Source organism: Tyto alba, unplaced genomic scaffold (assembly GCF_018691265.1).
Source record: "Tyto alba isolate M040663 unplaced genomic scaffold, T.alba_DEE_v4.0 Super-Scaffold_33, whole genome shotgun sequence".
In the NCBI taxonomy this organism is placed as follows: Eukaryota; Metazoa; Chordata; class Aves; order Strigiformes; family Tytonidae; genus Tyto; species Tyto alba.
In genome coordinates this window covers 1,971,490-1,996,877 of record NW_024881308.1, presented here as the reverse complement: position 1 = coordinate 1,996,877, position 25,388 = coordinate 1,971,490, and the positions used below count along the sequence as shown (strand labels likewise).

General features: G+C 37.2%; 1 protein-coding gene across 2 annotated transcripts in view; it reads left to right on the top strand.

Moving 5' to 3' along the window:
* The window catches only part of ITCH (itchy E3 ubiquitin protein ligase), a 63,986-nt gene that overhangs the window by 6,931 nt on the left and 31,667 nt on the right, over positions 1 to 25,388 (top strand). For both annotated transcript variants that reach the window (XR_006166075.1, XM_032985051.2), the window contains exons 2-4: positions 19,262 to 19,352; positions 21,731 to 21,869; positions 24,940 to 25,064. Coding sequence is in view for 1 of the 2 variants with exons in the window: in XM_032985051.2 (XP_032840942.1) it covers positions 19,283 to 19,352; positions 21,731 to 21,869; positions 24,940 to 25,064 (334 nt within the window). In the remaining variant the exon portion in view is untranslated. The remainder of the gene's footprint in view (positions 1 to 19,261; positions 19,353 to 21,730; positions 21,870 to 24,939; positions 25,065 to 25,388) is intronic.

Genomic DNA, 25,388 nt, shown 5'->3' with positions numbered 1-25,388 from the left:
TTGTCACTTCATACAGTAGATCTAGGATGTAAAGACTGAAACTTTAATTCAAGGATTTTATTTATTAATACAGTCGTAAGTCTTGGGTAACCCAATATTTCAGAAGAGAAGTCTATTTTTATCTCCTGATAAAGGGCAAAATGGTTTTAGGGCAGCCCCCACAAAAAAAGTTAATTGGACATTGCTGAGAATATTGAAATAGTGATACAGTTCTAAGCCATCTTTTTTCCTAGTTTCTGTTTTATTTTTCAGAGAGGCATGATCTGGAATGTAGCAGGCAGTTCATTTTGCAGGGTTGAGATTGCTGTGTTGTCCACTCCTGGCTTTTCTTCCATGTTGCCATCTGGTCACTTACAAAAGATTGCTAGGAAGCAGTTGATGGTCTTCTGTTGCAATTTGAAAACATGAAGGTGATTCCTCTGGAACTCAAGATTTTGCTTGCAGCAGTTTGCACTTTTAAAAAAGACAGTGACCCATAGAAGACATTCAGATACCTCAGTGTTTACTTAAGTAATATACTTTTTTTTTCTAGATATTCTAATTTCCATAACATCTTTTGGATTTGTGTGCTTTCTGTTAGTAATGCACAATTTAGGTTGGAAAGATGCAACCTTTTTTTCCAGCTAGCATGGACGTTAGCACACAGGAATATTAGATCGTTTTGCTGCAAATATTAGATATCCAGTTCTAGTTTCTTTGATTGTTTGTAATGCTTAAGAGTATTCAGAGAAGCAGCTTATTTTACTTATGGGGCAATGTATGTATATTTATACCTTGGTAACTAGTTAACTGTAAGAATTTCAGTGCATCATCTACAGTAGTTCTTACTCTTACAGCTGAGTCGAAGTTAATCAAGAGGAACTGTGTCGTCTTATACGATCTAGTTTGCTAAAGAAAGTACAAGCAGTGAGTGACAAAACTTTATTTTTCAAGAGATTTCAAATAATCAGCAAACTTCAGATTTGTGGTTGTCACTGGTAGCAGAGAATGATTCATCATTTCTTTGATGCACCTTGCCAGCCTAGATTGCAGATTTGTGCAGTCTGGTTTTGATTTAGTTTATTGCTCAGGAACCTACAGTGACAGTCTGTTTAGCTGAGATAGTTTTTGTCAAGCGATATCATTTGCCAGTGTCTTTCTACTGATACCTCTATGGCCCTTTTTATCTGTGTTCTTGGGAGCAAAGAAACAGAGGTGTATCTGGGGCTCTCTCCATTGTTAAACCCCCAGAGGGAGGTACCTTTGTTCATGTGTGAACCTTTGCCAGTGCTACTGAACACTCTTAAAACAAGGTGGATTGTGTGTTGTACAGTTCTGTACAGAACATACTAAAGAATCATGTTTCACTTAATGTACATAGCAGCTTTATTATGCTTTTGAAAAATGTATCTGCTAGATTTGAGCCTTTGAAGTGACAGGATCTCATTTTGCTTCTGCATTTGTAGACTGTTAGTAAAAAACAGCCTTTCAAAAGGCTCCTTTTAGATAAAAACATTATTTAAAACAACTGTAATAATGGGTTAAGTTGTCATTATTAGTAATGAATACAGGTAATAGTGTAATTTCATTGTGAAGCTTTCTGTTTTGTGGTTTTGTGTTTGTTTTTTTTTTTTTTTTTCCATCCCCCCCCAAAGTTAAAAATTTCATCTAGGTTTCTTTGAATGTGTGTGAACCATTGATGATGAAATGTAGCACCGAGAATGGAATGGGGAAATATGTTGAAGCAAGCATTAAGTTGTAAACAATAAGAAAAACTAATGGCTGGAGATTACGAAATCATCTGTAGATACTATCGTCTGTTAATAACTGAATATATAACTGCTTTTAAGGTGACTTTTTTAAAAGCTGCAAGGTGTATAGTGAAACAGAAGGTGATGGTCTTGTATTTTGTTTTACTATGAGACCTTATAATATATTGTTTGTTATTGACACTTCAAAAGTAGTGCCTTTGAAATACATTTAAAAATAGCTGTAATATAGAAAGATTAGTTTTCTTCTGATGCCAAATCACAAAATAGCTGGTCAGATTAGTTAAAGCTCAAGTCGTTTTCCAACATACCTACTACTATCAACCTTTTCTTTCTCTTCCCATGATCATCAAATTAAGTTCTGTAGTTTCTGAAATTTACTCATGAAGGTTAATGATTTCTGCCTTTTCAGTTGGAAAATAACATGAAATTGTAATCTGAAGTGTGATGCTATGTGGATATTTCTGTAATAATGAGGTAGAAGAGCTAAATGTACATACTGGGAACTGTGAAATGAGTGAGTTAGTGGATATGTTAAAACCATAAGGCTAAAGTGGTAGAACAGCACACTGACATGAATTTATCAGTGTGGTATGCAGCTTAACATGGCTCCATGATCAAGTTACCTGTATGTATCATGGGGAATTTTGGCAGCATCATTTTTGTTTGGTTTTAATATCATAAGTGAAACTTCATTGCCATTTTTTCCCACTGAGGTTTGGATTAATTTATATAGATGCCTAGCAGAAACTTTTAGAAGCTGCTAGAGGATCAACATACTTTGTGACACTTGTGCTGGGTTTGTGTGTGTTGGGTTTTTGGTAGAGGGGGAGGGAGCTACCAGCAGTGGCCCCTGTGAGAAGCTTCTTGAAGCTACGTGGGCTCCAAGTTGGACCCGCCTCTGGCCAAGGCTTGAACTAGTTAGTGATGGTGGCTGCGCCTCTGTGATAATGTATTTAAGAAGGGGAATCTGAGAGGGGGATGAGACTTGTGAGGAGGAGTTATGAGGAGGACACATGTGAACACTGAGGTCAGTGGAAGGAAGCAGGAGGAAGGGGAGGAGGTGCGGCAGAGCAGAGCCCTCTTGTATCCTGTGGTGAGATGGCAGGGCCACCCACCTTGTCACCTGTGGAGGCCACTGGTGGAGCAGAGGCAGACGCAAAGACTGTAGAGGAGCCCAGACTGGAGCAGGCAGTTGAGCGTAAAGGAAGCTGGGACTCTGTGGGAAGGAGAAGTGGCTGCTGTTGTAGTTTAGTGCTGGGAGGGCTGCAAGATGTGGGGGTGACCTATGCTGGAGCTTTATGGGAAATGCTGCAGCCCGTGGGAGGGACTCAGGTCAGAGAAAGTTAATGGAGGACTGTCTCCTGTGAGAGGGGAGCCATGTGGACCAGGGGAATAGAATCATGTGGGGCATTCTGTCCCCCATTACCTGCTTCTGAGAAGGAAGGAGTGGTGAACTGATTGCACCCCCCATTCCCTGCCCCCTGTGCTGCTGTGGGGCGGGGGGGGGGGGGGAGGAGATAGAGAGGTGGGGAGCAGAGCTAAGCCTGGGAAGAAGTGAGGGGTGAGGGGAAGGTGTTTTTTGGATGTGGTGGTGATTCTTACTGTTCCACCCTGTCTGTTAAGTGTTGGTTTTGTTAGTGTTTTAATTAATGATGTTCTTTTTTCTTCCCCTAATGAGTTGTATATTTTGCCTGTGACCATAATGGGAGATCCACCCCTCCCTGTCCTTACCTTGATCCCAGAGTCCCTTGCTTAATTTTCTTCTTACCAGCGCTGGGGAGGAAGGGGTGAGTGAGTGTTTGTGTTGTGCTCAGTTGTCCTCTGGGCTCAAACCACAACATACTCCAGCCCAAATTTATCACACATGGGATATTTTTAATGTAAAAAAGTATTTAGTTTGATTAAAAGTACTTCAGAGACTGGGACAGATGCTTTTATACATCCGTGGGAGAGATATGAAGCAACATACAGGTAACTGTCCAGATTTGTTCTGGAAAGCTATCATCGAGTGTGTTGAAATAAAGGAAATTCTTAAAGGTATTAACAGTTAGACACCTGCCGATAGCAAAGTAAAACATCTTTTGGATAAACAGTGTCAACCATGATATTCAATGACTTCCTCATCTCTGATGTTATATAAATAATGAAGGGATAATACAGGTTTCAAGGCAGTGATAAGTATTTATACACACTGATAAAATCCTACTGAGCACTCTCCTTCAGGCTTAACAATTCTAGCGCTCTCAGCCTCTCCCCATATGTCATGTTCCAATCGCTTTATCATTTCTGTGGCCCTTTGCTGATGTCACTCCAGTACGTCTGTGTCACTCTTGATTTGGGGAGTCCAGAACAAGACACACTAGCATACCAGATGTGGTCTTACCAGTGTTGAGTAGAGGGGAAGGACCACTTCCCTCATCCTCCTCTGATGCTTTTTGTAATTCAGCCCAGGATGTTGGTGACTTTTTTTTTTTTTCTGCAAGGAAGCATTGCTAGTTTGTGTTCAACAGGACCAGTGTTTTCTGCAAAGTTACTTTCTGTCCAGATGCCCCACAGCGTTTACTGTTTTATTCTTCTACAGGTGCAGAACTTTGCACTTCCCTTTGTGAAACTTTTGTTTCATCAGCATATTCATTGGGTGAGCTTGGTCCCATTGCCCAGGTCACAAATGAAGACGTTAAACAGTATTGGCTAAGCATGTACCCCTGGGGCCTCTAACTGGACTGTGTGCTACTGATCACAACCCTTTGAGTCTCACAGTTCAGCCAGGTTTTCAGTGCACCCCAGTCCTCTGTCTGACCCGTACTTCACCGCCTTGTCTATGAGGATGTTATAGGAGACAGTGTCAAAGATAATCAGCATCCATTGCTGTCTTCCAAACTATCAAGTCATCTTGTCATAGAAAGATGTCAGGTTGATCAAACATGATTTCCCCTTCATAAATCCATGCTGACTAATCTGAATCACCTTCTTGTGCATAATATGTCTGGAAACGGCTCCTATGAGACTTTGCTCCCTGACCTTCCTTGGCATTGAGATGAGACTGACTAGCCTGTAGCTTCTTGGATCATCCTCCTTGCTCTTTTGAAGAAGGGAGTGACATTTGCTTTTTTCAGTAACTGGGAATGTGGAGAGTCACTCAGAGTTGAGTGACCTTTTCACTTTTACATGGGACAGTATGGGCTTCACTGAGCTCAAAGGTGACTTCAGAGATTTATCAGAAATTTTAGTTTTGACAGTGATTTACCCTAGCACATAGAATGAATGGGAGAAGAAACATGTTTTTCATCATCTCTGTAGATGCTTAAAACTTCCTGAAATTTATCCTCTTTGTAAAAAGAAACATACATGTTTATGTAAAAAGAAACGCACAGGTGTAAACATACACAGGTGTATGCACTCACTGGTCTTCCTTCCACATGAAACAAGTAGTTCTGTGGTCCAGCTCATTGCTTAGGCCTCAGAGAAACACAATCTGTTCCCTATTTGAAGACATAAATGCTTTGTACATTTTGACAGAGTTTTGGGGTTTTTACCTACAGCATTAATCATTCAAGTTAAAGAGATATATACTTTAAATACAATCTTAATCTATTTGACTAAAAAGTTCCTTATTATTTACTTAGTTTTAACTGCTGTGGCCATGTCTTTCCAGTAGTTTTGCCAAAGCAATTTTCTATCCTAGATTTTGTGTAGAAGGGAAAAGCAGATCTATCCCAGTAATGGAGAGTGGGAAACTTTGGGGTTTACTTTTTGTATTTTTACAGAGGAAAATGTTCTGTGAAAGAATCTCCTCTGAAACTGTCAAAGCAGACTGAATGTTAGAAGTTTTGGAAAACAAGTCACTAAGCATATTCATCCGTGAAAATACTTATATCCACATTCACAGAGAATTAAAGGAAGAGAAGTAATGCAAACGCATGAGCTTGAATCAGTGGACATAACTTAGACCATGGAGGTTTTCCATAAGGCCAGAATGCATACTGGAGTGGAATTAGTGATGTGGAAACAGAGGATGCATCTGTATTAGTATTTTTATTGTTTTCATTTGGACAAGGAGTGCACTTCGGAAATTAATCCTCTGATTGTTCTCACAGACTGTACTTTGATTTGACTTACGAAATGGGCTTGGATCAAGGAAGCTGAATTGCTTTTGGATGAAACTAAACTGGAAGCTGCAGTCCAGCTGGTATGGGGCTTTGGCATCAGAATATAGCTTTTCCAAAATAAAACTCCAGAAATGTGTACAATGTCAGTATTGGGTCTACAGACCTGTCTTCCTAGCTCTGCTTCTGTTACATTTCACTGCTTGATGATGCGGACATAGCTACAGCAAATCAGATAAAGGAAGGTATAGTGAGAGTTCAAAGACTGTGATCACTGGAAAAATGCTGTTGCCATTCTAAAAGATGCCATAACAAAAAAGACAAGTTGACAACAGTATTTCTGAAAGGCATGTGCAAGGAGTTTTTAGGAAGATTAGAGTACAGGAGGTAAAAAATGGGTCTGTAACAAAATAGGAATATGTTTGCGCAAGTATTTCCATCAGTGAGGCATAGAAAGCCATAAGGCAACATTTTTTTTTAAGCTAATACAAGCTAAAAAGGAATAGGCTTATTTTAATATACAACTTTCAGAAATTATTTAAATTTTCCTTGAATGTGTACAATATGAACAAGTGTAGAAAATTGAGAAGCAGAGAAAGTCAAGAACAAAACCAAAAAGAAACCTAGATTGATAGAAAGGGAAGCATATTTATATGGACTTTTATTAATAAAAGGTGCAGGGAAACACATATCCTAAGGTGTTGAAGGAATAGCTATTACATTCACTAAACCCAGATTTAATTTTTGGAAAACAGTGAGATGGAGAATGCTTCAAAAGGAGTTAGCTTAGAAGTTCTCAGTCTTTCAATTGGGACACACATGATTTGAATGTACAAAGACATACTGGAAAAATCATTACACTTCTGAGAATCAAATAATATAAAAAAAAATCTTGCCACATAATTTTTTTATAACTATTAGACTTGCCTGATGGTTTTACTAAAGCAGTTGGATTTACAGTTTACATGAAGTCCTGAAAAAAGTAAATTATCTTGACTGTGAGAAATCTCTTGTGGAATGAAAGCTGGCTTGTAATTGAAGAGGAAGCTGTCTTTGGAGTTCACCTGTTTCACTTTATTCACTCTATTTCTCCATATTATTGCAAACATCAAGAGGAACAAAATTTCTAAGGAATGCATCTTTAGCTTCATATTTTAACTTTCATGTTAAATATGTTTTGTTTCTCTAGAAAACTTTTAGTAGCAGTATGACAGGGATATGTGAAAGGCCTGAAATCCTAAGAATGTAACCCATTTGTGCACATTTATGTGTTAGGAAAATAGAATATGCATTTGTGTAAAACCACAGAGCCACTTGGTTGTCACTGTATCTGGAAACTTGAATATCTGTTGAGATACCTTTATTACAACTTGCTTCATGCTACTAGTTTAGTGACTGAACATTTTTGAGACACTGAGCAGCTTGGTCTAACTTTGAAGTTGGCCCTGTTTTGGGAAGGTGTTGGACAGGATGACCTCCAGAGGTCCTTTCTAGCCTAAATTATTGCGTGGTTCTATTAAAAACAAAACAAACAAACAAACAAAACAACCCAGAAAACATTTGAGAGGAAATTAGAAAGCAATTCTTAGAAGTATGTGCTCATTTTAGGATACCCTTGTTTTCTCATATGCTCTTTCAGTAACACATTTTCATTTATGTTACTTTCAGATCATTTTTAGATATTCTTTTTGAATGCACAGCATCGGGGAGAACAATAATATACATAGGAAGGTTCTGAGGGATAACATATAAATGCTGCTTGACATCTTAGACCATGTTCAAAAATGTTTGAGAGTAAAACTAAACAAACTTTTCTCAGCCTGTGTGAAATTTTTCTCAAGGCTTTGTACCACAACTTTAAAGTCAGTGGCTTTTCTATATATTTTGTCTCCCTGTTCTTAATTTTTTGGTCACTTCATAACAGTCAAAATTTTAGTTTTTTTTATAGTGTATTTTTTATTTTTTCAAGTTTCGCTCATGTCTTCTATGTGAAATGACTTTTAATCCTTTAATATCTTTTAAATATGGAAATGTTATTTGTACTTTTCCTGACTATTTCTACTAAATTCTTGCATTTCAGAAAAACTGTTAAAACTGCAAAAAGATGGATAAAAGGGAGATGATTTGAAATATCTCTTCCAGGCAATCATCAGTTAATAGATTGCAAATAAAAAAATTGCTTAAAGGGAGGAAAAACTTGGAACATTTACTTAATATTTTTGCCCTGGGAGATCACATTAAAATTATTTCATTGCCCTAATTAAAAAATTAATAAGTAGCTTATGGCTTGTGGACTTGTGTGACCACCTTGTGTCACTACTGTGTCATGTAGCTAAAGCAGCGAGAGGCGGAGGTCTCCAGAAAAATTCTTTCCTTCCCCTTCTCATAGCAAGAGGTGGGAAGATACTTTGTGTAAAGTTCTACAGAAAATTTCCTTTTAGTGTGTTTATGGTAAGGTCTAAAATAACCTGGTTCTAACACCAACGTTAGTATTTGACTGAGATGCTCAAGACTGGAATTTTTGCTTTGTAGGAACCTCTTAGCCTCAGAGCCAGCTGAAGCATTAATGTTGCTATTAGGGCTAAATGAGATTTTTTAGGGCAGACAGAACAAAAAATAGTGCTGCTTTTGGTAACTCTGTTTTGTAATGATCTTGGACTTCTTCACTTCAATGCTTCTTTGTGCTCAGAGTTGTCCTTTGTGATAAAATCTGTAGTGTTGAGAAACACATCATCTCTAAATTGCAAAACAAATATATGTATTTCTGTTGTTAGGGTACAGTCTTACTTAGGTAAACCATAACCAAGGCTGTGTGCTGTAGAATATGATGTTTATGAAACAGGTGCTACTGAAAGACAGGGCTAAATGCTTTCAGATACTTGGTCAGCTTACTGCTAGTGCACTGTTTAATAGTGACTGCTTGTAACTGTCTGGCCATACTATCTGCAAAGCTCCATGTAGGACCTGGTTCACAGTGCAAGGAAGTGGAAGAATTAAGAGGGAAAGCTGCAATTCATTTCTACAGGATGTGAGAGTTCTAATTGCTAGAACTTGATGCCTTTTTTGTTAGAGATCTATAATAACAGTCTTAACCGTCTTAATAACAGGAATTGTGTATGGTCAGAGGAACTTTGCTATTTGGAGGCGCTTAAAGGATATTTCAGTATGAAAGAAGAAAATTGCTCATTCTTAGTAGTTGGTCCACTGTATAGTCAATCACCCCCAGTTCTGGAACCTTCACCTCTTTAGGGCATAAACTCTCTGCTCATACTATTGTCAGATGGTAGGTTTCAGATCGTGAGTTTGATTTGTATGTTAGAAGCTGAATTTCCTTTAAACCTTCCTAAAAGAAATGTGATGTAACTGAATTGCAGTGGTCACAGTAGGCCAGTGTGATGAGTTAACCATGGCTGGCTGTCAGGTACCCACCAAGCCTCTCTGTCACTCTCCCTCTTCATCAGGAGAGAGGAGAAAAGAAGATTGAAAAAGCTTGTTAGTCAAGATAAGGACGTGGAGATCGTTCACCAGTTACCATCATATGCAAAACAGACTCAACTTGGGGAAGATTAATTTATTGCCAATTAAAAATAGAGTAGGATAGTAAGAAATCAAAACTAAAAGCATCTCCCCACACACACACCAAATCCTTCCTTCTTTTTTCCAGGCTCAGGTTCATTCCTTCATTCCCAACTCTCTACCTTTTCCCTGACCTGAGTGGCACAGAGGGGTGGGGAATGGAGATTGCAGTTAGTTTGTAACACTCCATATTTGCCAGTCCTTCTTCCTCACACTTTTCCTGTGCTCCAGTATGGGGTCCTTCACATAGGATACAGTCCTTCACAAACTTCTTCCCACGGCTGCAGTTCTTCAAGAACTGCTCCAGTGTGGCTCCCTTTTCATGGGGTGCAGTCCTTCAGGAACACACTCCTCCAGCATGGGTCCCCCACAGGCCAGAGGTCCTGCCAGGAAACCTGCTCTTTCATGGGCACCTCTCCATGGACAGCAGCTCCTCTCGGGAGCCTGCTCTGGTGTGGGCTCCTCCATGGGCTGTAGGCTGGAGATCTGCTCTAGTGTTAGCCCTTCGTGGGCTGCAGGGGAACGGGCTGCTTCACCATGGTCTCCATGGGCTGCCGGGAAATCTCTTCTCTGTTGCCTGAAGCACCTCCTCCCCCTTCTTCACTGACCTTGGTGTTTGCCAAGTTGTTTCTCTCACATCTTCTCACCCCTCTCTCACACAGCTGCTGCACAGTGTTTCTTGCCTCTTCCTAAATATGTTATCACAGAGATGCTACCAGCATCGCTGACAGGCTCAGCTGTGGCCAGCAGTGGGTCTGTTTTGGAGCAGGCTGGAGCTGGAAGGGCTCTTCTCACAGTGGCCACCCCTGCAGTCCCCCCTGCTAACAAAACCTTGCCATGTAAATCCAATGCAACTACTTACTATGGAGACAGGTTTGGGAGCTAAATTTTATTAGTTTTCTTTCATAAGTAAAAATGTCCTGTACTCATACCTTCAGGGATTTGTTATTCCATCAAGAAAAGGCAACCAACAGTGATTTAAAAATCTTGACCGATAGGGTAAGCTTCCAGAAGAGGGGGCTTAGGAAAATAATTCTGCCAATCATGAAATGAATAAAACACCACAAAACTTTTACTTTGAGTGTATTGTTAGACCATGATAACTCCTGGGTACTTTCAACCATAAAAGGAATTGGCTTGTATATCTGTGTTCTTGAATGAAAAGCAATTTGTCTTGCTTTGCAGTAGCAAGGTAACTGTTTACCTTTCAGTCCACAGATTGTAATATTGTTGTGGTTGTGTACTACCACTGAAAAATTTTCCTGAAACCTCATCACAGAAGTATTAAGATGAAATGTAGTTCTGAGTCAATGCAGTATTGTGTTGAAACTATATTATTACAAAATATTTTTTTAAAAGTGTTTAAAAGGCCAAAATTAATTTCTCCAAGCAGTGGTTAGTAAAATGCAGGAGTTAATCCAGTTAATGTCCAGTTAGTACCAGTAAATCCAGCAGTTTAAAAACCTGGTTAAGTTTGTGGTAGTTATAACGATGCCAGTTTCACTCTCTTCTTCTGTGTCTTCCTAATATCAGTTTAATTCTCTCTAATGTGGGTTAACATGCATGCCAACTTTAATATATCTTGTTTTCCAACAGTGGTATTTAAGAACCAGCCATTTTAAGTATTTCTGTATTTCTGAGATTACATCAGTGAACCAGTTTTAGCTTAGTGGTTTGCATATATGAATTGTTGTCCTCTTTGAAATGGATTGTACCATGAGAAGGAAATGGCTGAAATAAAAATAGACTATCTCTTTGTTTTCACAAATGGTTTTAATTATCTTGTGCAGCTCTCTGCAGTGGCTCTTCTTGCCAGGCTTTTTGGAATCAAGTGAAAGGCATATGATGCTCACATACACTTTTGTCTTCTTTTTCCATCTTTGAACATTTCTTAAAAGTTAAGAAAAGCTGTCCTTTTAGTTAGGAAGGAAATTCATTGGCAAGTTATCTGAATTGGTGGCAAAGCCTGTTTTGTCCCTTTTGTCCTGCCTGCCACAGTTTTAGTCTAAGAACAGTTTGTGGTTGGGTAATTACTGATGTACTACATCAGGGGAAAAAACTGTCAAATTACATGATGTTGTTTTTCTTTGAATTTTGTATATTGCAGTACTATTTCTTTACATGTCTTTTCCCCCATTCTTTATTCAATATCAAATACTATATGTATGTAGAAAAAAGTAACATGAAATATTTCTGCTGAGATACAGATTATACAAGCGGGCTTCTTGTTGCATAGAAATGCTATTGAATGAATTCTTGATAATTTTGATGTAAGTCTTCAGTTTGGGAGGCCTGAAGACATAGTTGAATTTGGATTGCAAGCAGTGCTGTTGGAAGCATTTGTCTCTGTAGGTTGAAGTTGATGGACCAGTTTTTCAAATCTGCGCTCTTTGTGTAAGGATCACTGGTGATCCCTTGTATGGAGGTAAAAGTTACAGTGTGAATATCTCTGGTGTCTAGCCACAATGTTTCAGAAGTTATCTGTCTTTCCTTGGGCAATCTATTTGTTTTTATAGTCAGCTTAAATGTTTCTCAGCTTTTCCAATTTAGAAACTTTGGATTCAGAAGTTTCCCATGTTCAGCTCTGTTTTGAAGTGGTAGATATTTAGGAAAAACAAGGAATCCGTGCTGAGGATTGGTGTTGCATAAATAATTGTCTGAGTGTTTTTAGAAAAGGTGTTTAAGGCTGTTAGTCTCTAGTTCCTTGGTCTTTGCTACTGTCATTTAAAATCTGTTCATGACTCGGAATAGAGCCATCTTTTGATCCTGTTGTAGAATATTAGTATGGTGCCAGACTGATTATCATTCATGTTGTGTATGAGGTTGCAGGAAATGAGTGTAACAAAACTTGGTGTGAGACTTTACAGGAAGGGAATGTGGTATTTGCTTTTTAAGTCTCAATTTTACCTACTCACACTCATTATCTCATACATTTAATTTACTCTTTCTTTCACATTTGTGTACTTAGAAGCACTAGGATGCTTCTGTGTATTGACGTGGTATAGTCAATGTCTCTTATGGGCAACATGGAGGATGGAACTAATGATATCTGTCAACTGTTTGTCATGCTTTGGATTCCTTTTGGTGACAACAAACTACTTTATAGATGGATATTTTATATCCTTTGGGAGTCAAGAGTTGTTTTACACTAGTCCTTTGCTTTAGAATCTGGTTTGTTTCAGCCTCCATAAATCTTAAGTGAAGGCTAATGCTAGTTGTTTTTTCCTTATTTGGAATATCCATATCTTCATAGCTGCAGTATATTTTCCTGTTGGGCTAGCAGGAAAAGGAATAACATGTGATGTGACATAACCCTGTTGGCATTCTGTCTTTAAAGCACAGGCTCTTTTGCTGGTCAGTCATCTGTGCTGTAGTCTTACCAGAGTGAAGGTATCCTGGTCTTGACACAGACACTCCTTAGTTTTATTGCTGCAAGGACTGTCCTTTGTTATCAATAAAAACCATTCTTTTATTGTATGCATGGGTCAGGGAGAAATGTAAAATATACATTTTTAAGATAGTATAACGGATGAAGTTTCTACTTCAGTGTCAAGGATTTCTCATTAGCAAGTCCACAGTAAGGAAAGGACAGAATTTGGGCACCTCTTCTCCTGTGTGTTGTGGTTTATATATCTTGCTTTTTCCTCACTGCAGGTTCTGAAGGTCATGTCACTTGGGCTGCTTCCCAAACTGATTAAATTGTACTTCCCACAAATATATTTTTAGCTAGTATATTGAATTAGATCAAGTGTTGTCTTTGCGTCTGCATCTCACTAATTCTTATCAGAACAGCTGCATGTATGTTAGTTTTGTAAATAGTTAAACTGAGTGTGTACGCAGCAAAAGGGAGGTGTGCCAATAGCCCTAACTGAAATATCAGTTCTGGTTCTAATCTGGTGAGTAGAGTTACTGATAGCAGTGGAGATACGACAACAACAGCTCAGTAATTCAAACTAGAGTCTGTTTTTGGACCCCGTATTCACTGTACTTCACATTTGTTCAAAAAACAATTTAGGCATCTGGATTTCCAATTTCAACAGATGTGTTATGGCAGAGACTACTTTGGTTTGACTGCATTTTCAGTGAACATGTGTAGTGCTGCTCACGTGCAGTAATGACCAAGGGTGCTAAACTTCATTCTGCTGTTAAAACCCTCTTTGTTTCCATTCCTTATATAAATATCCCTTGATTTAAACCTCAGTCATTCCCATTTCCAGTGTGTACTCAACATTTATAATCTGTGTCTGTTATTCCTGGTTGATTACTTAGCAGTCTCTTTCTGTATGTCTTCTTACTTGTTTGGGCAAAACTGACCATGCCTTGAAACTCATTTTAGGAAACAAACAAACAAGCAAAAAAAATACACATAAAAATATTAAACAATAAAAAACAGCTTTGTCAAAACACATTTTACTTAAAAGATGAAACTTGAACAGTTAAAGTAACTGCCAGTTTGATAAATAAGTTTCCAAACTACCTGTCTCTGCCTAGGCTTACTGGATAATTATATCTAACATTTAAGAGAAAAGAACTTCTCCACAACATGCATGCCTTCAATGAAAATGAGGTTTCAGTCTTTTGGGAAAAGGAGAGGAAGCATTTGTATTTAATTTTTCACACTCAGAAAAGTGCAGTATTAATGTAAACAGGTGACTTCAAACTTCCTCTGAAATATCTAGTCTAATCTCTTCTTAACTCTCAGTAACTCACATACATTTTGATAAAAAAAAACTATTGCAAAGGGGACATGTTACATCTTGCATGCAGTTTATTAAACAAAGATTTATATACTTTACACTTTTTCCAAAAGTCTGTATTCCTGTGTTACACAGTGAGGTTTTCAAAACCATTGTTAAATTACTAGGTATATTAAAGAATTTTTTTCATTATGCCTTTTTTTTTCTGGATTTTTGAAACAGCAAATACACTGTGAATTGGTGCACCTGTAAACAGCAATTTAGCCTGTCTTTAAAATTAATTACTAAACATAAGGCTCTCAATAGCCAACAATGTGCAATTATTTCAGTAATTTTTAAATTATAAAGAGCATGTGCCAACATATTTTCAAAGCTATGTATGTATAATATATAGTCACGGGATTTTATTCTGACCTAATTGTGACTTCTTTCAAATAAATAGGAAACAAAATTACCTTCTTTAATAGGTCAGTTTTTTAACAGGTGAAGCCCATTGCTGAATAAAATCACTATAAGTTAAATTTGTGTGACATTCTGAAGATCTCTCAAGCCCTTGATAGAATTTTTCTTCTATTTATACTGTCTGATTTTGTGGGGTAGAAAGCTCCTGCCCATCTCTGCCCTTATTTTGTTTTAACCAAGAAGCACTTAAAGTTGCTTCTCTCCCCACTCTTTCTCACGATTTCTTAAAAATAAATGAGGATCCTCCCTTTCTGCCTTCCTTTTTCTGAAAGTGTTTGTAGCATCTGGGCTGTGCTCCTCTAGAATATATTCTTTCTTCCTCACTATTCGCACAAAAAAATCTGATTAAGTTCGCTGTCTTAGATTAAAACGCCACTGGAAATGATGCACTTTGGCCTAACAGCATCAGGTCGTGCTGTTGGAGAGGCTTCTGAGAAGGCACTCTAGTTAGAGGTGGATTTCAAAGAACTGAATCCTGAAAGAATGTGTGAACCAAGTTTCCTACTATGGGGTGGATTTAATTTAAGCAATGTTTGTTCAAACTTGGCTGAGTACAATGACATATGCAGTTATGAAGCTGAGTATAATTTATGTAATAATTTACACATTAGGATAGCATGTTATAAAAACAAGCCTACCTGGAAGTAGGTATGCAGCCACCGAAGAAATTCAGGCAAGCATTTGAGTGGCTTATTTTTAAAGACAAGAAGATATTAATTCACATTTTTCTGTATTATATCTTTTTATATATCAAATACTTTGTCTTGTTCATTTTTAAGAAAATTATACTTACGTGATCATGCTCTGAGTGTCTGTTATGCTGGCTCGCTCGCTCTGTCACAGTTTTCAAACCTTTCAACTAATGTTTCTAAATTTCAAATTCTGGCAGGTTTCTTGGAAGTGGGTGGCTGCATCTGAGGGAAAAAATGGCAATATAAGTTTACAATAATTAAAACCAAACAAAAACAAAACAAAACCAACAAACGCAAAACCAAAGAAACAACAACAACAAAAAAAACAAAACAAAAAAAAAAAAAACAACAAACAAACCAAACAAAACAAGAACAGACAAACTAACAGAAGTCAGACCAAATCCCTAAATGTTTGTGAAAATGTGTGTAATTTTCTACTGCAGAAAAGAAACCTGAGTACACATTCTCATTTGTTTGGAATAACAGTTTGAACTTGTGGAACTACTTGTTGCATTACAGTGACCTGATGAAGCAGATATACCTAGTTTATAGTGATTTCTCAAATTATATTTTTGTTAATAAAAATTATTATTTATAAGACAGTTTGAAAGCAATCATTGTACTCCTTTGCACTGGCATGGAGTCCACAGGTCTAGTGAAGTTAAAATGCGTGTTGGTGTTCACACATGATGGCCTATTCACACCCAGTTGCTGACAGAACTGCTTGTCTTAAACATTTGCTTTTCATAGAACACTAAATATTGTTTCTATAGTAATAAAACTAAATGGAAGTATTTTAATAATGATTGAAGAGTATTTGTTTTATTTAGTGATTGTTTATAAGTAGCCCTAGGATGTTTTTGAGTTGAAATCATGTGCAGTGTTACCATTAATAATAGCTGTCAGTAAAGTAAATTCTTACCAAGCAGATTTAATTTGTGTGTGTATTTGGTATATGAACAAAGAGGAGTTAAATGATAAAAATTAAGTTTAAATATAGAAATCAGCCTGATCAGTGTGACTTGTGGAGTTAATGTCTTTTGCATTCTCTTTGTGCTTCTTCAAAGTGTAGTTCATCACAAATTCTTATTTGACTAATTAATATATTTTAGCGTTCTTTCCTAGGAAAAAGATGTGTATAATGCCTCTTGCTGATCCTGTTCTGCTATTGACTTCTACTTTTCCTGTGTGTTGTGCTAGAGACTTTGTTAATTGCTGATCCATTCCAGCTAAAAGTTGATGGAGATATCAAAGTTGATGAAACTTCTATGAATTATGAAAAATCTGGATGGGAGTATATACATGCATGGCAGGGAAGAGTCTTAAATTAGTGCCCAGCTGAGAGGAAAAGTGTGAGTTCAGTGATTATTCCTTGCTGGATGTCTGGCTGGGAATCAGCTGTTCTGCTTGCTGAGTATTTTTCCGCTGACAGTTAAGGGGAGTGGAAGAGGCACTGAAGTCAAGGTATTCGAAAACATGATGAGAAATATTGAAATACGGGGCACAGGTAAATCATTGCTTGCTGCTTCTTTCTCTGCAACTTCTTTTTCCTGGTTAACTAATGGAGTTTGCTTTAAGTGGAGAGCCTCTTTTTTTAGCAGGCATGCGATAAAATAAGGCACTTCAGTTTTACTGTTCAAAAATAATTAGAAACTTTATGGCAGCTAAGAGAACTAAAAAATGTGTAATGTAGTTTATTTTTTTTTTTATAAGTATTGGGAGGCAGTAGATTTTTGAAATCTTAAGCTAGCTGTTAGTGGAAACTATGTCTCCCTACATACACAGTTGCATGTATACACATGCTAACTCAAATGTTTGAAGGACAGTCATTTCAGATATGATTACACTTCTAGAATTTTTGCTGCATATTCTCAATTAAAATTATAAAATATTAATGAAGTCGTTTTAATGAGTGTATTTTGCAGGCTTAGAAATTAAAGTTAGCTTTAACATACGCGTCTCAATGAATGTTGTATTCCGTATGTGTTTACTGTATGACTTCAACTGAAAATTATCACCTTCAGTAATTGTATTATGTGCAGAGTTATTTCTCCAAGTGGAAAATAGCAGCTCTTCTGTAAATGCGAACTCCTTTAGGCTATCCAATATGTCTCTATTGGTCTAGATGCTATTTGACCACTTAAAGCGTAAAGAATAGCTAGTGAGTTTGGTAGCACTAATCACAGGATCAAAACTAAGAATTGTCCTCTAAATCTTTTAAATTTAGACTATTCTTTAAATATTTACATTAAAAGTTTTTTCACTCTAACAGGATTTAGATTAGTGTGATTCGCATCTGGAATCTAGTAATTAACAGTACTGAACTCTACTAATGTCTCTATATTATTTAAGCAAGTCATTAGTACTTTTTTTGGTGATGTCATTCTCCAGTAGTTAACACTAGCAAGCACTTCCCGTTTTACCACTTTCAAAATACCTGTGGAATTATCAGTTTCACAGTAATTGTCACAATGTATAGACTTTTGCTTCAGACTGCAGCCTCTAAAGAGAAGGTTGCACTACTCAGATCCAGTCTGCTTTTACAAATTCTGTTTTGCATGGCATGCAGAGGGTGAGATGTGCACTTCTGTAGACTGCTTGTGCTCTTATCAGTTGGTAAGTTCATACATACAGCTCTTCGTACTCAAGATGCAGATAGCAGCAGCTTAAGCTAACGTTACTTTCCTTGTTGGAAATAATGTTGTGTGCAGAAAATGGCCTGAGCACTAGCATATGGTACTTGATCTGCTTTGGGATTCGGATTCGGTGGCTGACCAGAGATGTGCAACAGTGGGCTGGGAGATGGGCATGTGCTGAAAAGTCAGCCCTTTGACTACAGTAGCTGAGCCTCACAACACATGGGAGCCCAGAGAGAGATGGGTCAGACATATAGGTGGATGAATGGTTCTGCAGTAGGTTATGACCACAGGAGATGGTGAGGAAATGGCATGAAGGAGGGACTGTGGCATGAGCAGGACTGCAGTACATAGTCTGGAAGTTGTATCCAGCAGGTAGTTTGGAGTCTTCAATAACTCATTCATTTTCCAGTGGGTAATCTACTGTAGAGGACTTACTGATATGTATCTAGTTTAGTTGGTAAGGGATGTTGAGCTGAAAATGTGTTTTCAAAATTAATAGGAGACAAGGTTATCTGGATATTTTTGAAGTGATACTTACTTTTAATGTAATAGCACACAATTTCTGTCTGTTCATATCAAAGCTATATGATGCATATTGTCCACTTTCTCCTCTCTGCCCCCCCCAAACCAATTATTGAATTAAGTTCAAATAGTAGGCGGAATACCTGCTTGCTTTGGTGCTGGGAGGATCAGGCTGGCACAGGTGTGAGGGTTGGGGTGTGTAGGAGGGAAGGTTGGACTGTAAATGAAGGTTATCTTAGCCTTTTTCAGAAGTGATATATTTCTTCTTTTAGTGAAGGGCTTTGTAGAATTACAGCCCCTGTCTGTAGACTTGATCTGATCAAATGAAAGACAGACATACAGAAGCAAGTTTAACTGAATTCCCTTTTTAATTTAATTTTTTAGCATTTTTCCTATGCTTGTGAACTGTGGTTTTCTTTTTCCTATTTTTAACTAAGTAATACTTGGCATAGGAGGACAAACTTCTTACCTAGGTCTTACAGCAACCAAATAGGCAGATATTTTCGGACATAAGAGGTACAGCAAACCTTGCAATTAGAACATCATTCACTCTCAGGTAACTGGCAAATTGAAGGGACAAAATCAAAAGACTTTTTTTGCCTAGGACACGAATATTTACAGATCATGTAATAGTAGAGACTAATCCCTTTGTAAACCATTTTCTGTGCATTGGGGAAAGGAACTATGACAGAAACAAGTGGGGTGGTTTTGTCTGCAATACAGTGTATCTACATGTCAAAAAAAAAAAAAAAAAAAGAAAAGATTTAATTTTTGAGTTTCCAAGGATTCAAATGTTTACATTGTCTCTTCATCCAGATTCAAGATCCAGCCCATATTATGGCTGGCAGTGGGTCCAGATCAGGACCATCCAGTGGGTTTTCCATGAAATCACAGCTTCAAATCACTGGTAAGCCTTTTGAAAGGATATGTATTTTCTGGTTAGAAATGTAAAAGTGTTTTTCTCACAGTTAAACGGAAGTTACCAGTATGTTGAATTTCAGGAAGTTTTGACTTTTACATAACTAGAGAAAAATTGCACAGTAAAACTGATGTGTTATGCTATTATTACTTGGCAGAAATATAGCTATTTTATTCAGGATTTTATCTAAAAAGTATTGTGAAATGATACATTTGTGTTTAAAAAAAAAAAACAAACAAACAAAAAAACCCCCAACAACAAAAAAAAACCACACAACACCCCCCCCCCAAAAAAAAACCAAAAAACAAAAACCAAAACCAAAACAAAACCCAACCAAACAAAACCAAGAAATGGTTCTTCTTGAATGCTGTTAAGTAAATTGTACAGAACAGTCCTCTTTGAAATGTAATAATATATTATGATACTGCTTTCAGTTACTAACACTTGACATAATACCAGATGCATCACTTTCACCTAACAATCTTTTTACATCTCAAACTAAGTGAATCTGAACTGCTGTTCATTGAATTTTACTTAATTCTTCTCCCTTGTTACATGTTTTTATGACTGCTATTGTAAAGGAGCTTTAATAGAAGTGTTGGTGAGAATATTACTGTAATTGAGCACCTGTAGATTACATAGGAATGGATTTACAGGATATGTTCTGCTTTTTGTAGTGCCCTACCAACAGAGCAGCTGTTGAAACTTAATTACCAAGTTTTCCTCACTGACAAATTTTACTGAAGCATAAAAGCTGAAGCCTGGGAATGGGAGATCTGTGGTTATATGAAGGACTATGATTAGAAGCATCAAGGGTAAATTTTGCACCATCAGTGTGGAATATCTGTGGGTATATGCAGAAGTTTCACAAAGGTAATATTGCAGAGATTAAAAGAATTGTCAAAAATAGATAGGAAAGCTTTAGACTAGAAAGGAGGTTGGAACTCAGTAAGTTACAGTGTCTCTAGCTGTCACACTGAGGTCACAAGTTTGTTTTTTCTTAGTAGGCCATGAGACAAAGAGAAATCTTGTCCATACAGGTTGATATAGAGAGAAAAATTGAAGAGGTTTGGAAGGAGGTACATCTTCCACATGGCTACGAGGAGCAGAGTTAAGGGGTTAAAGTGGTGATTTTTGTCAAAGGCTTGTTCTGTTAAAGGCCTGTGACTAGCATAAAGAAAGTGAAGTTCAATGTTTCAGTGTTTAGATTTGAGACTACTAAGATTTCTGAATTTCTGTAGTTCAGCCACAGTATTCTGCAAGAATAGTATTCTGCAAGAATACTATTTCCTGTGCAAGTAGGCATTACCATTTTGTAGACATTTCTGTCAACTGCACCCCCCAGTTGCCCTACCCTCACCTCCTTGTTCTGCTGTCTTCACTAGTTTTAAATGAACTTTCAGGTTGTCTGGGTAAGAAGGAACCTTGAAAGTAGGTACAAGGCTGCTCATCTGTGCTGCCTCAAAGTAGGTCTTGATGCCTTTGAGATAGCTGGTGATGTTGAGGCATGAGATGCTGTAGTACAGAAGTACTGGGGACATGAGGGGAAGGGAAGGGGAGCTATTTAAGAAAATTAATGTTAGCTAACTGAAATTAATTTCTGTAAGATGTCTGTAATATAGAGAGAACTTCTCCCTTGGGAGAAGTTCAGAGCAGTTTATACTAAGCTACTTCTCTAAATCTCTAAAGGAGCATAGACTATAAAGGGAATCTAGGTAGATTAGCCATATGGACTTGAATTACTCATCTTTTTTTAAGGATGTATTGCAGCTGAGGTGGGTGATGAAAAAACAGGAAACCAAGTTGTTATTTGTTAGTGTGGAGTTTGCTGGCCAATTGGAAATATTAATATCCTTGTCTTAAGTACTGTTTTGTGAGTTTAGCATAGACTGATGCACACGCATGCTTCTTTGGCTGAATGGAGGCAATGTAGCCACAGTGCTTGGCAAGACAGGAGCACTGCAGTCAGTGATGTTGAATGTTTTAAAAAAACCAGCGTGCACAAAAAAACCCCAAACCTACCAACCGAAAACCAAAAACACATACCCCCAATTAAAGCTCTAGAGCTGCAAGTCCTGTCCAGGTTTTGTTGTTCATAGAACAGTAAGTATTACTAATTATTGTTAATTATAGTGTCTGATGTTAAAGTACTGTTGCATGTTTGAGGCAATTGCGTGAGCTATAGCATTGCATAAAATGATCTGGAATGCAAGAACATCTTTGTCCACCTAATGTATTTTTTTTCCTTGAGCATTATTGTCAGGCACCAATAACCTGATACTCGAATACTGAAGCACACAGATGAAAAATATTATTTGCTGTTGAAATATTACTGAGTAAATTACTATTTTTCTCTTTCTTAACAGTTATTTCTGCAAAACTAAAAGAAAAAAATAAGTGGTTTGGACCGAGCCCTTATGTGGAAGTCTCAGTAGATGGACAGTCAAAGAAGACAGAAAAATGCAACAATACAAATAGTCCGAAGTGGAAACAGCATCTTACAGTGTAGGCTCGATGGTTTTGTTTCCAATTTGTTTGAGCTAAATTGATGCAATTGACAGTGGATTTAAGGGTTGCGGTTTTTTTTTTTTTTTTTTTTGAAACAAAGCATTCAATGTTAAGTGATTTTAAGGTATTTGTGTAATTTTTGGAGCGAATATACTAGTCTGGAATATATATATTTACAAACTATTGCATTATGTCCTATGGAAAGGAGCCAGTGCTTATAAAGGAATTTATTCTGTATTAATGTATGTGGCATATAAAAGGGGCTTTAATTCTGCAAGCAGTAAGGGGAAACTAAAACTGGCAGTCCCATACATGTTCTCGTTGTCACATTCAAGGTTATGATGTTTCAGAAATGACATGGCTGAGAAGTGTAACTGGTCTTTCTGTACCACTTCGTTGTGTACCATGCCATAGCACAGGTAGTTAGCTCTGTCTTGCACACATCTAAACTCAATCACAAGTACAAAAGTCCTGATTAATTGTTCCTTCAGAGTACAAAACTAATATTAGATTCAAGATGAACACAGCTGTTGATGTTGGCTTTGCCCAGTATTTGTGTTGTGAGATGATAAGAAATATAAATCACAGAAGAAAAGATCTGTGAAATTTAGTTTTCTCTTAAGAATGTGTCACATGGAACACGAGGATAAAGGTCAGTTTTGTGCTTTCACATTTGCTTATGCTTAAATTCTAGATTATTATTCTTGAGGCACCTTGAACATTCCTGCCTAAGGAAAACCTTTTTTGCGCCTGTTCTGTTCTTGTAATTTAGATTATTATAATAGTTTTAGTTATGACTGTTTACATTACTTTCCACATCAAAGTGTTTTAAGAAAAAGAAAACCTTGTGCTTTACGTACATATCAATGTGCAAGGGCAGAATTTTCTTTTAGCTTTAAAGCCTGCCTTTTTCCTTTTTTTTTCTTCTTAAATTGAAATGTTTGTGGCTTGCACTGTGCAAGTCCACACTTGCAGTTTTTGCTCTTGTTCAGTAAGCACCAAGCAGAGACACCCAATGCTTATCAACTGCAATCTGGTCTGACTAATGCTACATGGAGCTTAGTGGAGTAAGTTAATTGTTTTTTAGGAAATATTTTGACACAGCTGCTTACGTTCAGATTCAGAATATAAAGGAAAAGTGTAATGGCTTCTGCAGAGGGATATGGGCCATGGATCTTATTCTAAGAGGCAGTCTGTTAGTTGGAACTGCATAATCTGAAGGGATTGTTTGTTTGTGAAAGTCTGGATTTATCAACAGTATACAAATGAAATTATCCGCTGAGAAAATAGTCATTTGTAATACCTGTTTCTCACAATTAAAATAATTTAAAAATATTTAAGTGTTAGAATGTTCCTTACAGAAAAAGAATATCGGTATTAAAAATTACTTTGAAGTTGCTGTTAGGTATTTTTTTTTTAAACAGAGATGTTTTCATACCATGTCAGCAACTGATACGTAATTTGTTTCTCCATTGTAAGGCTTCTCAAAACTCAAGAGAGCATGAGGTGCAGGTGAATATTTTACCTCTAGAGCAACTTTGTAGAAAAAACAAAATTTGTGAGTCCATTCTTAATTGTAGTATCAGTTATTTTGTGATGCTTATCTTTCGGCTTTGTCAGAATACTTTTAAGAAGGAAAAAAAAACCCCTAGTCTTTTATGTTTTTCTTATCACTGGGAGAGTTCCTTTACTCTCCAAGATTTGCCTGATCACATATACTATCTTGCTGCAAAATGTTTGGTGAAATTTAGCAGTTTTGAAATGACCATGGTTTGATTCAGTTTATTTTGGAGCTGGACAGAAGAAGACTAAGTAACTGCTGTGACAGAAAATATTTCTGTTTGCATGTGCTTCTTCGGTAAGGGGCTTTCCCAGTACATAACTGCTGGTATAGATCTTGGAGTGGAATGCCTTGCCGCAAAAATAGTCCTTGATCAAGAGCTTTCGTGTTTAGGGAGTGACTCTCCTGATGGCTTTTCTAGGAGCAGAGATGGACCTTCTCTGCCATAGGTTGACAAATTCAAACTATGTGTTTGGCAGAGGCTACTGTATTGTGGTTTTATGACCTTACCAGGCCATAAGATTTTTTCAGAGAGAACTTTGCCTCTTGTTTGGACTTTGTAGAGGCTTATGTTGCCACTGTTTGGTACTGTGCCTGCTCTCTGGAAGGCATTTTTCCAGGTTGTAGCACCATGCTTTGACTGAAGTTCAGACTTTTGTGTCACTAAAACAAGTGAAAAATCAAGAAAAGCCTCAGGGAAGTGAAAGAGGGGTAGAAGTCAGTGGTTGAATTCTTTGAATGACTTGCTTTGGAATAAAGAGAAATTGTTGTGATAGTTGGGTTCATAAAGCACTTCTCTGGTAGTAAACCTAGAACCAATTCTCCAAAGACATCATCAAGTTAGCACACTGTAGAAGTAATACATCCTACTCCTGGAAATGATGAGGGAGGTTTTTGAATTGTGAAGCCATGAAAGATGTAGTGTGTTCTTCTGTTCTCAGTAAATGCATTGTGAAGCCAGAAGTATACTAGTAAAACGTTTAAATCATTTTGTATATAAGTATATTCTGGTTTATTAGGGGAATAGTCATCTTCTAAAAATACTTAAGAAAATGTTTAGTATTTCTGGGTACTTCCCTTTTTATGGGATGGCCTAAAATTTTCTGATAACCTCTTCAGGAAGCAAATTTGCTATCTTCCCTCTCTGTGTGAAAAATTCTCACATCAAGGTATGCAAATTCTGAACACTCAAGAGAACCTGTAAGAATCAGTCTTTTTTTTCTGGTTACACTCAGATGTTATTGGTGAGCTAGTAGTTCTTCTATAGATATTTCCCTTAAAATAGTAATAATAAAAAATGTACTTCAGTCTATGAACAGTCTTGATTTACATGACACATAAACATGACTGCATACTAGAATGCAATAATTGGAAATAGTTTGATGTTACCACCATTATTTCCTTGTTTTGAAGTAATTTAAAGTGATAATTGAAGTAGATTGCTCAGTTCACCCACTTCCCCTGCCAACAAGTGCCCTTACACAGTGTTCAACTTTTTCTTTTCAGAATTGTCACTCCTGTAAGTAAATTAAACTTCCGTGTCTGGAGCCATCAAACATTAAAATCTGATGTCCTTCTGGGGAGTGCTGCTCTAGATATTCATGAGACCTTGAAATCAAACAGTATGAAACGTAAGTATAAGATTAATAATACCTTGGAATGTTGCAGAATTTGTCAAGAATTTTGTTAAATGAGTGCTGTGGGCAGCTCTGTAGATGACCCTTAAGAATTCCTTTTGTTGCAACAGATTGCATTCATCCTACTTCGTCCTACTTTTTCAGTGTAATCTTTTTTCATTATACACAGTCTGCTATCATGTTATTGAAAACATGGTATTTCCCCCTTTGCTAGTATATGCAAGAGTGAAAGCCTAATTGAAGAGAAGAGTGTTTCCATTTATATAGCTTCAAAATGAAAACTGATTTGTTCCTGGTGCTGGACCAGGAAACGCGTAA